At 31.1% G+C, this 15,185-nt stretch overlaps 1 protein-coding gene across 7 annotated transcripts in view; it reads left to right on the top strand.

Moving 5' to 3' along the window:
- LOC107457020 (syntaxin-1A) overlaps positions 1 to 15,185 on the top strand; it is a 166,982-nt gene that overhangs the window by 39,801 nt on the left and 111,996 nt on the right. For 2 of the 7 annotated variants that reach the window (XM_071181451.1, XM_043055245.2), the window contains exon 2: positions 7,473 to 7,550. In XM_071181451.1, the coding sequence (XP_071037552.1) occupies positions 7,473 to 7,550 (78 nt within the window). Of the gene's footprint in view, positions 1 to 6,731; positions 7,091 to 7,472; positions 7,551 to 13,059; positions 14,101 to 15,185 lie in introns of those variants that run through there. The other 5 variants (XM_016064573.3, XM_043055254.2, XM_043055239.2 and 2 more) reach the window with 5 other exon arrangements.

The following is a 15,185-nucleotide window of genomic DNA, read 5'->3' as shown; positions in this document are numbered from 1 at the left end:
AAGTATTTTAATCAAGTAGTATCTTGTTGCATCGAATCCGTTGTTTCGAATGCTTGTTGCATTCTTGAAATAATAAAGTAGTTCATTAAAATTATAGAATAATATTATTAAAAACTGTGTTAAGGAATAAAAGTAATTTTTTTATTATTTAATTAAAATCCAAGAAACTTTTTCATCAAATATTTGTAAAGTCTTAGACTACTTTAAACTTTTGGTAATCGAAATCTGAAATTTCATCGGAATCGGGTTGTAAGTTCTTGAAAAATAAAAATTACATGTTTATGAAATTTTATTACTCAGAAACTATTCGTCTAATTTTGTTCTAATTTGTATTTCATGTGGTAAAAAATACCAAATAAAATTTGCAAAACGTTATCTGTCACAATTTTTATTTTTCAAGATTTTTTAAACCGATTCCTTGGAAATTTCAGATTTTCAAATTTAAAACAACTTATCTTTAAAAAATAATTAATCTAACAATTTTTAAATTCAGCATCAAATGAAACAAAACTACTAGATTAAATAAATTCCCTCATAAAAGGCGACAATATTTTAAGCAAATTAAAAAAGGAAAAATTAAAATAATACCGTTTAAATTCTCTGCAACCTTAATATTACTTGATATTACCTTTCAATGGTACAACTTAAAATGAAATATGGCTTAATTAAACACTTTATTAACAGTAACAGCAAATTCGCATTGCATTGCGGTTCAAGGTACCAATATTATGGCTCAACAAGTTTGTTGGTTCATAATAAGAATTTACAGAACTGGTAACTTTTAAAATCTTTTTTTTCTTCAAAATAATACTTTTTTTTATATAATACAATATTCATGCTGTGAAAAATTAAATGGTAAAAATATTACACAAATTTCTTTTAAGTTGAACAGGTTTATTTTTTCTTAACTAATAAACTTAAAAGTTAGTAATTATGAAATTTATAAATGGAATAATTTTTTTAAAATAAATCTTTCATTTGATTTTTTTTATTAATTGTTTCGATTATAATAAAAATTTATTCATTGAAATTTTCAAAGGGGACCTTGTTCAGATATTTATTAAATGTCAGAGCGTTAAATCACCGTTCGTTAAAATGTTCGAGAAATGTCTTTAGATTCTATTCTTTATCTGAATTAGGTAAACATTCAAATAAATATTCTTTATAAATTTATTTGAATATCTACTAAATTTATTTCATAAGAAGTATTAAAAACAACAAAGGAAAAAAAATGGCAGAGTTAAAATGAGATTTTTCACATATTTATAAATACAAAAGTAATGATTAATTATAGCAACAGGTAAAATAACAAAACAAAAGAAAAATGACTAAATGTAAGAAATCTTGTAGAGTTTGAAAATACAATAAGTAATCAATTGGACACATTTTTGTAACTTATTTAAAAAATATTTCAGTTAGAGAATGTTTTGGAACTGATAAGAATGTCTTAGAATGGAATACATTTGTAGCATAAAATGGCAATATTAAAAATTCAAGTCAAGACAGATATAAATGTCTTTCATAATGCACTCTATAACAAAAAAAATCGACGCACCAGGAAGGAGTTGTCCGATTGAAACGAAAATTGGTGGATAGGAAGACAATGTACAGAATAGTAAATGATTAAAATTTCAGAACAATCGAATAATTAATTGCAGAGTTACAGTAACAAGTTCAATAAGGTGTTGACTCACCTCTAGCCTGGATACAAGCTGCCACACGGCGTGGCATAGACCGATAAAGCTCCCGGATGGTCTCTTGCGGTATTTCCTGCCAAATTCGATCCAATTGTCGAACGAGGTCATCAACATTCCGTGCCAGATGCAATCGCCTTCCCATCATATCCCAGACATGCTCGATGGGAGAGAGATCTGGTGATCTGGCAGGCCAAGGAAGAGTTTGACAAGCTTGCAGACAGTTCATAGCAACACGTGCCGTATGTGGTCTGGCATTGTCCTGCTGAAAAACCAGCCCAGGGCGCTGCAAAAGGAACGGTAGCAAAACAGGTCTTAGGATGTCGTCGACGTACCGCTGTGCAGTAAGTGTACCTCTAATGACGACCAAAGGGGTCCGGCTGTCAAAGGAAATGGCACCCCAGACCATAATGCCTTGTTGAGGGCCGGTGTGGCGTGCAATAGTGAAGGCAGGATCCCCCCTCTGCCCTGTGCGTCTCCAAACACGTCTTCGATGATCGTCAGGACACAGTTGGAAGCGGGATTCGTCGCTAAAGACTATATGTCCCCAGTCGGTATCATTCAAGCCATATGTGTTCAAAATATTCAAGCATACGAAATTTCAAAGCAATCGGATGATTGCTTCTTGGTGCGTCGATTGTTTAGATATAGAGTGTATATACCTGGCACCAAATAGTTTTTGAATTTCGATAATAGCGACATTTTGGGAGGTCTAAAACAGAAATCAAATACAAACTTAAATTACAGTAAATTTTAAAAATACAGTTATTCTGGAAATATTAAGGCAATTCAATGTTACATGAAATTTTTTTGACTAAATGTGTACCAGAGGAAACTACAGTTGTAAAGTTACAGTTACGACAATCTTGAGTCAGAGGAAAACAGTAAGCCGAAACCTTAGTTTTTTTTTTTTTAAATTTATAATAGTGTTAAAAAAAGCGATATTCTGCCCGGGGATAAATAAGTTTTTTCCGAAATATTCTACTTACATACTTGTATATACAGCAATAAAATGCTTGTAAACAGCAATAAATATTAATATATGCTTGTGTACAGCAATAAATATTAATATATGCTTGATTGTTACATAGGAAATAATAAAAAAAATGTTCCTGAGAATGAGTATTTTAGACTTTTTTTCTGTCTAATAAATGTATCATGAAATTTACTGAAATGATCTTTTACAAAATGTAATGTAGTATCTTACGCGGTCAGTTTTCATTGCACGTAATCTCTCCCCCCCCCCCCCCCAAGATTNGTTCTTTTGATCACCCCCCCTCCAAGATTGAAGGGGAAAAGTCAGAAATTCTCTGGTCAAGTAAAGTGACCCGATTGATTTACGATCATTGAAAATTGAGATTGTGCAGAGTATTATTATTATTATCTTCTTCAAGTTTGTTCTTCTGTATCTATTGATTAAATCATTTTGCACGTGTTTGTCTCCTTTTCTACTGTCATTTAGTGTTTAAACGCTGACGAAGCTTCTTGTTTATAGGACCAGATTAGTAGTATGCCCATTTCTGTAGTTTTATTTGTGTTTAATTCACGTCATTTTGCTTTATTTTACATAACAAAAAAGAAAAAAAAAATTCTCCATCCTCTTTTGAATTTCATATATAGTTTGCTATTTTATTTTACAACCGGCATTAAACTGCCGAACCAATTTTTAGTTCACGACTATCAATCTTCAACACCACAGTTCTGTAATTTTGAACGCAACACAGAAAACAAAGGAGCTCCCGGCTCAAGCATTGGGACAAACTAGCCTTTGTGCAGGACTTTTAGATTGAACTAATTCGCATTTGTGTTACATGGAGAGGAAAACCTCCCATTTAGCCCGGCGTCAAGAGGATTCTAACCCATGATCCGTCTACCACTGAGGATATTTTACGTCAGCACCGTGGTCGGTGCACGTCTTGTAATTGAAAACTGCAATAAATTTATTGTTAATAAATATTCAGGATTTCTAACTGTAGAATCATTTAAGATAAAAAATGAAAAAAGTTTTCTAGCGGTTTTGATTTCTTTTTCCAGAAAACATGAAAATATCGATTATTTTATTGTCTTTGTTCAAGTTTATGTTTTTATGATGGTTTTCCGATATTATTCATGATACAGCTATCAGCATGTCGCCAAACGGTTGACAACTGTCTTTCTCGAAAAATGCTGTATTAGTTCAAATATGGTAATCCGTGATGCCACAGTTGAAAGAAGTCGCAGCTATTCTTCAAAATTTTTATCTAATCAATATCTTGAAGAATATCTGAGACTTAATGCAAAAACAAATAACGTCAAAAGTTCATAAAAGTGTGACAAGAATATTTAAATTTTTTTTAAAAAAAGCATTTCTATTAATATTTTTCTGTTGATATAATTCATTAATGCGGTTGTCATGATGGTTGTTCAATGCTTTTAAGTTTGGCATGTTGTTTTTGTTCACTAAAGATAGGAGCCATAAATGATGTCCCACCTTTCTTTCAACATTTTTGAACCCTTCCACCCCTTTGTCACTAAGTGTTTCATTTCACCTTACCCCCTACTTTTTCACACAGGTCAAGCTACATTATATAAACATTTACAACAAATTACTACAATGTAGATACTGCGTGTTTAAATGACATTTGTGAGAGACGTGGGGGCTTAAGGGGTAGAGTGCTCTTCTCCCTATGAGGTGACCCGGTTTCGAATCCCTGTAATGGCTTGTTGATACGAAGCTCGCACTGATTAAGGAGCTGACGTAAAATAACCTCAATGGTCGACGGATCATGAGTTAGAGTCCCCTTGCTATCAGGCTAACCGTGGTAGGTTTTCATGATTTTCCTCTCCATGTAACGTAAATGCGGGTTAGTTCTATCAAGAAGTCCTCCCCGAAGGCAACTTTCTCCTCAATACTTAATTCAGGAGTTCCCTTGTCTTCTGGATTAAGTTCAAAGTTACGAGGCTACAGAGTTGAACATAGGTAGTCGTAAACTCAAAGTTGGGTCGGCTGTTCAACGACGGTTGTAAAATAAAACAATAATGTTAAACTGTGTTGTTATTTAAGGGAAAAATTTTAGAAACTTATTGTAAAAAATGTTTAATTAGCTGATTTTAACTATTTTAATTTGAAACAAAATGTGTAATATAGCTTTCCTGGTTACCCCACCTCCTGTCATAAACTGTCACAATTTTAATAATCTTAATTCCTTCCCTCCCCTCCAAGTGGGGCATCATTTATGGACGACCCCTCAAAATCTTTTTACTTAGGCCATTTTATAAATCAATAAAATGTATTCGTATTAATTAAAAGTGAAAAAAAATCTAATGTATATATTATGTTTCTATGGTTCGCATGTTGTCATTCGTGCAAAGTAAGCAAAGATCATCTTAATTAATAAGCAAGATAACTAGTTAATATACTTGTTAACAGTAAAACTAAAATGCAATCCACGAGTACTTATGTTTGATTGTTAAAGAAATATTGGAGACTTCGGTGATTTATATCGGATTGTTAAAAATCATTTGAGACTTCGTTGCTTTACGACTCGATTGTCAATATAATTGCCTGGCACAGACTACTAAAGTACAGAATTGTACATTCCTTAATATACAAGTTCATAGTATTTCATTTGAAAATAAAACTTTTATAGGAACTGGTAATCTATATATAATTCTTCATAAAATGCCTACTCCACTTATTGAATTTATTAAAACAGAGGTTTAAGAGAGAAAAATTAAAATATTATTTCCTTTAATCCTAATTTTAAATATTTTTCTCCTGTAAAAAAAATGAATTCATTGCAAACTCCTTCTTTTCATTGTATAAAATGATTATTATATGCGAAAATAGCAAGTAAGAGAACCTGTTATACTATATATTTTTTAACGCATTTTGTATGAAAGGATTGATGTATTGACTAAGGCGCTTTTCTTTTTCTAGTTCCGTGAGGTGCAAGCTGTTGCAACGAAGTTAATAATCTTTAATGTGTTTGATTTAAGTAATTAACAATGTACCTCTTAACGATTCAATATATCTTTTTTTTATTGATCGCTTTAATTTTTTATTACTAGTTACTAGCTCAGAATAACCTCATATTGTAAAAGGTTTGATAGAGTTTTTTTTTTATTTTTTAACATAAACTATTTTTCTTTGATTACATAAATTACATATTTTCTCTTAATTTATGAGTGTTTCTCAACGTTTTTTAATCACTGATTTAGACTTATTTAGCTAAATAAGTACTTGTTAAAATGAAATGTATATATTTACTTTTTGAAAATGGTTTTGAATTTTATCGATTTTATGTTTATAAATTAAGAACTTTAAGCGATAAGAAAAATTTTTTTTATTGCTGCACAGACCCTAATTATGATTTTTTTTCGGGGGAAAGTGGTTAAAAATATTTTTTGAATTCTTAAAAAGAACTTAGAAGGTTTCCTTTTTTTAGTAATTTAGGTACGCACCCTGAAATAGGTAACTAAGCTCAATTTGGCCTTAAGACGCTCTTAGAGCAATAAACAAACGATATGAATCGATAATAATGTTAATATCAACCATATCCATGATCACCATTTGAAAATTAAATTTAATAAATTTTAACGACTGCATAAATAAAGCTATGGCAGACGAATTTTTTTATGGTGTTTTTATTTGGTGAGTTAAATATTCAAAAATGTATCAATTTATCAGTTTCTCTTAGATTGCCATTTTACAGTTAAAATAACTCTCATAATAAAAATGCTTATTAAAATTAGGTAAGTAAGTGCAGTTTAGCCCCAAGACGCTCTTACAGCAATAACAAATTATATTAGTTGATAATAACGTTAATATAAACCATATCCATGATCACGATTTGAAAATTAAATTTGATACATTTTAACGAATGCATAAATAAAGCTATGGCTGACGAATTTTTTTATGAAGTTTCTATTTGATCGAATTTTTTTATGGCGTTTTTATTTGGTGAATTATGTATTCAAAAATGTATCAATTTATCAGTTTCTCCTAGACTGCCGTTCTACAGTTAGAATAAAAAATAACGCTCATAAATTAAAAGTGCAAGATGATTCAAAAGTTCAGCTGATAACGAAACAATATCTAAGGTATGTTCTGATAAGAAGTTCTTTTGATCACTTTACCTTCATATCGTCATGACATTTTTGATGTTGATGCTATGAAGTCGCTCCAGTATTGAAACCAAATTGCATGCATTGCTTGTGATATTTATCTGCTACTGGAAAATTAAATAGTTGTTAATGCGTGTGCTTACACGGTGCAAGTACTGATATTTTTGTTCTTTTCAAATCAGCTGGTTAATTTTAACTTTTCCATGTTTAAGATATTTTTGAAAAAAAATAGAGAAAGGAGGATTGTAAAAAGGGAAAAATCATCCATTCCTTTCTTGTCCCGAAGTATAGTACGATTTTGTTTTTCTATTTAAAAAGTATTTTGTGATAGCAGTATGTAAAAATGACAGTTGTTACATTTAAAAAAAAGTGAAAAATATTGTACGAGAAAGTTGTTCTCAATCTTGTTCTTGGTTATTCAAATGTTATGTTTTTTTAATCGTATTTATCTATACTTAATTTTTGCTACTTGTTTGCACTTAAATTTACTGAAACTTTGTTTAAAAAAATTTTCCCTCGAAGTTTGTTAAAATTAAATATTCTTACAATATATTATTTCTATTTGTTTATTTTAAGTCTTAATTTTGGTTTATTTTTATTATTTTTTTTAGTTAATTTATTATTCTCCTAATTTTCTTATTCTTAAAAAGTATATTGTATTTATAATTTTAGGCACAAGGGGACGATGACGTCGCCGTCAACGTTGAAGACACGAGAGGTAATGGGTTTATGGAAGAATTTTTCGCAGAGGTAAGAATTAACTTTATTAATTCCTTCCTGAAATTTAAAACTTCTTTAATTTGCCTTCTTTGAGTAAACATGGGTATCACATAGCCCATTGATCTGTTCTCTCTCACTTATTTTTACTCCAAACTTAGCCTTTTACAGCTTTTGACCATCTTACCAAGTTTACATAACGTTTTTTGCGTTTGGCGCAGTATAACCGATTTCAGCTCTTGTGCTCTCTGTTAAAGCAATTTTTCACTTTAATGCGGCATCCTGCTCGTAGGTTCTGCGCAAGTTCTTTAGAAAACCGTGGATGCTCTGTTATAACTGCCCTGCGTAGAACTTCAGTGCTTTACAAATTTTTCCCTGTTTCATAGCTTTATAAATTTTTTTTTTTTAAGTTTCTTCTTCAGTTTGTATAATATTAAACCTTTTAATTAGTTTTGACCCTACTTTCTTGGAGCTTAGGATAGTTAAAAACATAAAGGAAAAAAATATCTGTTTAATATCTCTTGTTCAAGTTGACAAAGTCTTAAAAATGTCACCATTTTAAAAAGAATAAAAATATTTCTTATAAAGTCTTAATTTTTGTTACAAAAAAAAGTAAAACACCGTGCATAAACAGTACCCTGAAAATAATAATAAAATTGTAAGGTTTATTGTGAAACATTGAAAAGTCATAACAACTTTTTCGTTTCAGTTATCAATAATGTAACAAGCCACTTTTTAAAATTACGATATAAGTTTCCTTTTAATTTATTATCTTTTTTAAATTCCATTTTTGTTTATCGGGACGCCTACAATAGTAGGGAAAAATGCAAAAATATAAAACACTATGATTTTAATTTTATTTATTTATTTTTTTAAAATTTTTTTTCTCTCCATTTGAAACACGTTTTTCCCCCTGCTAATTAGTAGATTTTTAGTGTTTTATGCGGAATATTTGAACTATTGTAATTGAATATGCAATAATACACATGCAACTCATCAAAGAGTCTCCCTCCTAAAGGAAATATTAAGCAATCTATTTTCAACTTAAATAATTCTTTCTGAAGCTTAATAATGATGAATACAGTAACAGTTCAGTAATTTGAGCATAAAGTTAATTTTACATCAAGGGATTATGTATTCAAAATGTTACATGTATGTACTAATGTCAATGATTTCTAATCGTAATTATGAAAATAAAATTTTCAGAAATATACAATATGAATGCAGTCGTGGACCTTTCACTCTTTACCTTTTTGTGGTAGTTCAACGATTTTTATAAATAATTTAACTAATTAGTACAACTGATTTCTTTCAAGTCTTAGTCTTCAGAATGAAAATGCTTGACCTTAAGCTATATTATTTTTCATCAGCAAATTGTATAAAATATAAACGTACTTAAAAGTGTTTCTAAATTCAGCATGTAATTTAAAAAATACTCTTCATTGATTCTAAAGATAGTCAGAAAAATTTAGTGCGTATTAGAAGATAGTTCATTTTCAAATTCTGTTGAAATTAAGGATATTATATATCTTATTTTTATTAGTTCTTCCACCTCATATTCGGTTAAATTAGTTTATCGGTTTCGAAATGAAATGCTTTTATTTAAATTATTCACAATAATTATTTCTAATCCCGTAAGTCCATGTTGATATTTAAAAATCAATAAAATCCTGTCTATATGAGCCAATGATTAAAAGAAGACGCGGAAAATAAGAATAATCCGAAAGCTTCAATTTTTTAACAATATAGTCCCACGTTAAAATGAATGTTTGCAAATCTACCTTCTGAATATACAAATTATTACAATTACCTTTTCATTCGAAAGTACGAAGAAAGAACATATTCGTTCTATCATGGTGTGAACATATATTTTCCGTTATACATGAATAGGTTCATCTTGTTATGCGTGAACATATCAGTTTATGCGTGCAACTTATCAGTTCCGTTGCACGCATTTTGTGGAGACGTAGAAATAAGTCAAAACTTATACTAAACCTTAATTATCTAAAATGTTTTTATCAAAAGAACCAAAATCAGGATAATTCTGAAGTATCCTGAATAAATTGTAAAAGAAAAAAAAGTGATACTTATGGGAAATCAAATGAAGGAAATAAAAAAAAAATCAATTCTTATGTATCTATTTTACAATGAGCTTATTGTACCGAGCAAAGGGATTCGTTTTGTATGGGCATGAATAAAACAGTTCCTAAGAATTCCAAAACTTTATTAACCGAATCTTCTCGAAAATACAGCTATTTCAAGAACACAAATACTCAAATAATTGAGTAGTTGAACAAGACAAAAACTATGAAACCTCAAACAGTTCATTGAACTCGCAGATAAGAACACTATTGTAATCACAAGCAGGCCAATTATTTCGCGGTCCACACTTATTTATATAGGCTTAGAGACGAACCTCGGAACTTTCCAAATGATTCTAGACAATCCTCACATAATTCCGTAAATATTGGTCCTCTCGCTTTGAAACTCGAAGTTTCCAGAACAACCATTGTGCTGCCAAAGTGGTCGCTAAGTTAAAAACAAAATTCACTGGGGAAGAAGGCTAGCTTCGATAGACATAATGTAAACCGGTCCTTCAAGGCTTGATGTGGTCATGTATATAAAGGAAAACGCAACATTTAGGGGCTCACCAGAAAAAGTTTTTGAAACGGATTTTCATCCTACTCTCCTCCCCACCACTATTGGGGTTGGGAAAGATTGGAGAGGAGATGAAAAATTCTCCTTTTATTTATTGTTGGTTTGTTCTGCATTTTTGCACTATTTATAAACAATACTGTACTATTCATTAAGATATTTCGTTTAGAATACATTTATATCATCCGCGTTGATTAAATCTTTTAACATATGATATAAAAAGACAGAATAAAATGGCGGTTAGCGGGAGACTGCATACTTAACCATAATTCAGAGTTATCCAACAACCAGTTCTCAGATGACATACCTCCTGACTGTCACTTTGCTGAATCTTGGTACATATGATGCTTTGCTATATCTGATTATATTGATCGCAATTTAAGTTGCTTTTCTGTTACAGCATTCGGAATCGAGCAGTTCCTCTTGTTAGTTACGCATTCGAAGAGTTGAACTTCTTCCTTCTATATTCTTTGGCTAAGTACCACCAAGATTATTGTCAAGTCGACAAAAACATCAACAAGCCAAATCTTCCATCAAAAAAAAAAAAAAAAAAAAAAAAAAAAAAAAAGAGGCGTTATTTTTCTCTCTAAATTACCTTAGAATTACGAGACTTTCTTGCAAATTTTCGAATCTAACTGTTTATTTAGAGTCCTTCTGAGATATTTAGCCTCATAACCCAAGAATATTCACAATATTATGCATATATTTACAAATTTGTAACATCATGAATTCTGATTGTTTGCTTGTCAATTTCCCCCCTACTCCTACTAAGAGTAAATAATCAAAATATTTATTGAATAGAATTAATTTCTAAATTCTAATTTATTTCTTAAATTTTGCTCTGAAATATGATGAAATTTAGATTTCTGAATTTTTCAGCTCATATCTATTTTTCTTTTAAATTAATTTTTACTTCATGGCATTGTAACATTTTCACTTTAGCAATTTAGTATTCCTGCTAAATTGATCGTTAAAGTTAACGACCGACTCTATAATATAGCCATAAAAAATAATGACTTTGTTTTAAGTTTATGAGTTTAATGGATGTGGAGTTAAATGAATGACTTTTTCTCGTAACTCTAGCATTATACAACGTTTATTATTTTTATTATTAAATAGTTAGATTTTATTTTAAAAATTAAAATCCCATTTTTTGCTATTTTATTAAAATGTAGATTAAATCTTTTTAGTTTCTAGTGTAATTTTATATAAAGGTAACTTTTCTAATTTTTTTAACGTTCTTTTAGAATTTAATTCACAAACATCTTAGACTGATTCAGTTTTCTGTAAAAGTTAATTAAAACAACCTAGAGAAAATATATTTATGTTGCGTATTAAGTTCAAACAACTTAGACAACTGTACTTCAAGCATGAATATCCAACTTCACAGTTTTTAATTGGAGATACTCGTTGCAAAAATGATATATTTTATCGCAGGGACGTAGGTTTTTACTCAAGGAGTTAAACCAATTTTTACCCTTTCGCATTATTTTTACCACGTGAGAAGTGCGGTATAGCCTAATATGGCTCTTTGCACTAGAAATAACAACTAACTAACAATATTTGACAATGTGAAAAATGCGCTTGCTGTTAAAAGTTACTGAAGTTAGCTATCGTTATTGATCTGTATTGTGAAAACAGTTGTAAAAAGGCTTAATCTCAAAATTTTCTTTTTTGAAAACTATTCCATCGATTTCGTTCCAAATATCAAATTTATTCACGTGCTAGCCACCGACGCCCCGCTTGCTCGCCATTTTAAACAAGTAGAGCTTCTAGAATTTTGAGATTTATAATTGTACAGAGTCATATATCAAAACAATAGCGTAATTATAATAAACTCATTTTGCTCAAGTGAACGTGGATTTAATTTTTGTCTCTTACTTATTCGTATGGTTTCGTGGTGAATTTTTTTATTAAAATGTTTAGTGCAATACATGCTAGCATTAAAAAAAAGATACTAAGTATCTCAATGGCTTCTTTGATGGATAATAAACCAAACGAGCAACTTCGTCAAAATCAAACTGTGCCCTTAATAGTTATTATTATGCGATTCAACGAATTTCAAATGCAAAGGTTTTTTCGCCAAAACGAAACAAACCTTAAACTGCTATAAATTTCTTTAAGTTAAGAAAATATACAGATCTAAGAGAGCAAACAAAAAATTTTAAAGCAAAACATAAACTTAAAAATAAAAAAAAATGTAGCTTAATGACACTGCTCAAAAACGAAAAGGCAGCATGACCATAACGTTAAAAAAAAAAATCAGTATTTGACACGTTTAATTGCTAATTAAAACAAACTCAACTTGACAACTACTTTTGTTTAACTTTTTTAAGCCTCGACAAAAAAAAATTTGCTTTTAAGAATTTGACTTTTTTTTTAATATTTAGAACAATTAGTTGAGATTTTTACTGATCTAATTTTAAGTGTGGTACTCAAATATATAATTTATGTACGTTTGGGGCATCTACCCTCTGTTGGTACCCAACCTCTCATAATCTACTTATCGATTACAAGGACCTGATGTTAAGCGACTGCTTTTTCTAATTGTCAGGCACACAAACTTTAATATCCATGATTAATGAGTGCGATATGTTACTCATTAATCATTGATATAAAAGTTATCGTACATTAACGACATATATCGTTATAATTGAAAATTATAGTTAGTGTGAAATTATCTTTAGAGAACAAGTTTTACTAAAAATGCAATTTCTTATATATATCTTCCAATTGTTAATTTCAGAGATAAGAAAAAAAATTCAAAAAGAAAAGTTGCGGTGCAAACTTATGTCCCGTTTCATGACTGAACTTTTGGTGCCAAATTTTTCAGATTGCGTTTACTCCCATAATTTAAAAATTTATTACTGTATATTGTGAAATTTAGATTCACTTTTCGACTGAGGACAGTGAGTGCAGGGACAAAGCATGTGTACCAGAGGTCGGATGCACCCCTCCAAATCTACGTGCTCTCCAGCCTTGCCAAAGAGCCTTACACGGCGAGGAGGAGCTTGATACCATCAGACCAATTCAAGTATGACGTCTACGCCTTTCAGCCTTGGAAAAGATATGTGGTGCCGGAGGGAGTGAAGTACGTGATCATGACTGTTCAAAAAACTCCCTTCACGTTGGACATTACAGGCGATAGCTGCCAAGTGACAAATGAGTACGATTATCGGGCCCATCGTGATTTTAAACGTAAGAGCTATGAACTCCCTCCACCCACGCCAGTGCACATGCTTGAGGAAGCACCTCCTGTGAAAAGGACGCGATTCTGTTCATCGCCTCCTGCTAAAAAGACACGAAGCAGTCCACGACGACCTCTTCCTCCTGTGTTTGTTCAAGAGGCACCCACGCCAATGGAACCTTCTACATCCTCGGAGAAAATTAGTTGTCCGCTTGCACCAGAGTCCATGTCAACACCTTGTTCATCTGCACCAGAACCCTTGCAAACACCTTGTCCACCACCTTCTCCTCCACCCGTGCCAGTGGAACCTCTTGCAAGCTCGGAGCAAATCTTTCTCGTGCCGACGCCGCTGCCTCCCTCCTAGGATCCAGTGACTAGCCAAAACACTGGTGAGGACATGCCTCTGCTGGTGGATCTGATATTGACAGACATGGAGAATCAGCTCTTTGACCAAATGATGTTCGAGTTGGAGGTAGGCAGCTCGGACCAGGTGCCGGACGAATATGAGGTCATCTTTAAAGAGCTACAAGAGGTGTGCCATGCATGCGAACGGTCAACGCCAGAGACTTGTGAGATTCTTCAGGAATGGAGTGAAGTGCCGATGGATCTAACGAAGAAGAGAGGGACCAGATCCAGCAGCAAACGATCGGCTGTCCATTTTGTTGAGCCTCTAGACTTGTGCACAAGAAATGTAAATATTTTAAATAATAGCTTTGATAAATAAATGATTTTGTTTCTAAATGTTGTTGTTTTATTTTAAAAAATGGGAAAATTACAAACTAAAAAAATTGAACTTTGCTTAAGATAAATTATTTAACTTGGGGTGGTTAATATAATTTTTATTTTAGTTTAAGCTCTAAATAAATCATCTACAGCATTGACTTCGATTATTGATTATTAATATATATTACGTAGGCTTCTAACCATGATAATGTCAGCAAAGGGAAAAAAATTGGCTCCTTATTATTACAAGTGCAGTTTTGCCTTCGATTTTTAATTTAATTCACATATAGAACTTATTCTTTCGTAAGTCATTGGAACCATTAAGATAGCATATTAGTATTTTTTATTAAGTTGTTAATTTAATTTGTTCCCTATAAGAAACTTTTCAAAAAATATACTGTGCGCAAAGTAAACAACCCTGAATAACCTTTGATCTAATGACCGGACCTTCACATTCTAGGACTCAAACTTGATGGTTCGATGGGTTGGCCTCAAATATACTAATTAATTAGTGTAGACGATATTTTAAGTTACAAAATCAGACACAAAATCGTATTTTCTCTAAACAAACATACTTTTTTTTTAACAGAATCGGATTTCAGACTCCCAAAATATAGGGAGTGGCCTCAATCTGGGAAATATGGTCTCAATAGTTTGATCAGGAAAGCTCTCCAAAGTTTGGACCTCTTAATGTTAATTTTACTCTATGCGTATTTCAATATATCTCCAGAACCTTTTAGCGAATTTAAAATTTTTTCGCACAATTATTAAATTAGTTTATCCAAAGATAATTTCAAGTGAAAAATAACTTTTAGTAATTATTTATTATTTTATAATGGGGAAAAGTTTTTGAATTTTAAGGTATACAATTTTTAAATTATTTTAAAGAATGCAAATTTACATGGCAAAATCGGTCAAATAGTTTCTGAGAAATCGAACTTTAAGAACACGACTTATAATATTATCTAACAGTACTATCTAATAATATATTATCTAATAGTATTTATGCAGTTCATTAATTTTGCCGGTGTTTTGACAAAATCATATTTCTGATGCCAAAATGGCCTACCCTGATATTCATGAAAATATGAAACAGAATTCTC

The sequence above is a fragment of the Parasteatoda tepidariorum genome, chromosome 5 (assembly GCF_043381705.1).
Source record: "Parasteatoda tepidariorum isolate YZ-2023 chromosome 5, CAS_Ptep_4.0, whole genome shotgun sequence".
In the NCBI taxonomy this organism is placed as follows: Eukaryota; Metazoa; Arthropoda; class Arachnida; order Araneae; family Theridiidae; genus Parasteatoda; species Parasteatoda tepidariorum.
Note: the sequence above shows the minus strand (reverse complement) of the source record. Positions and strands in the feature narration are given on the sequence as shown.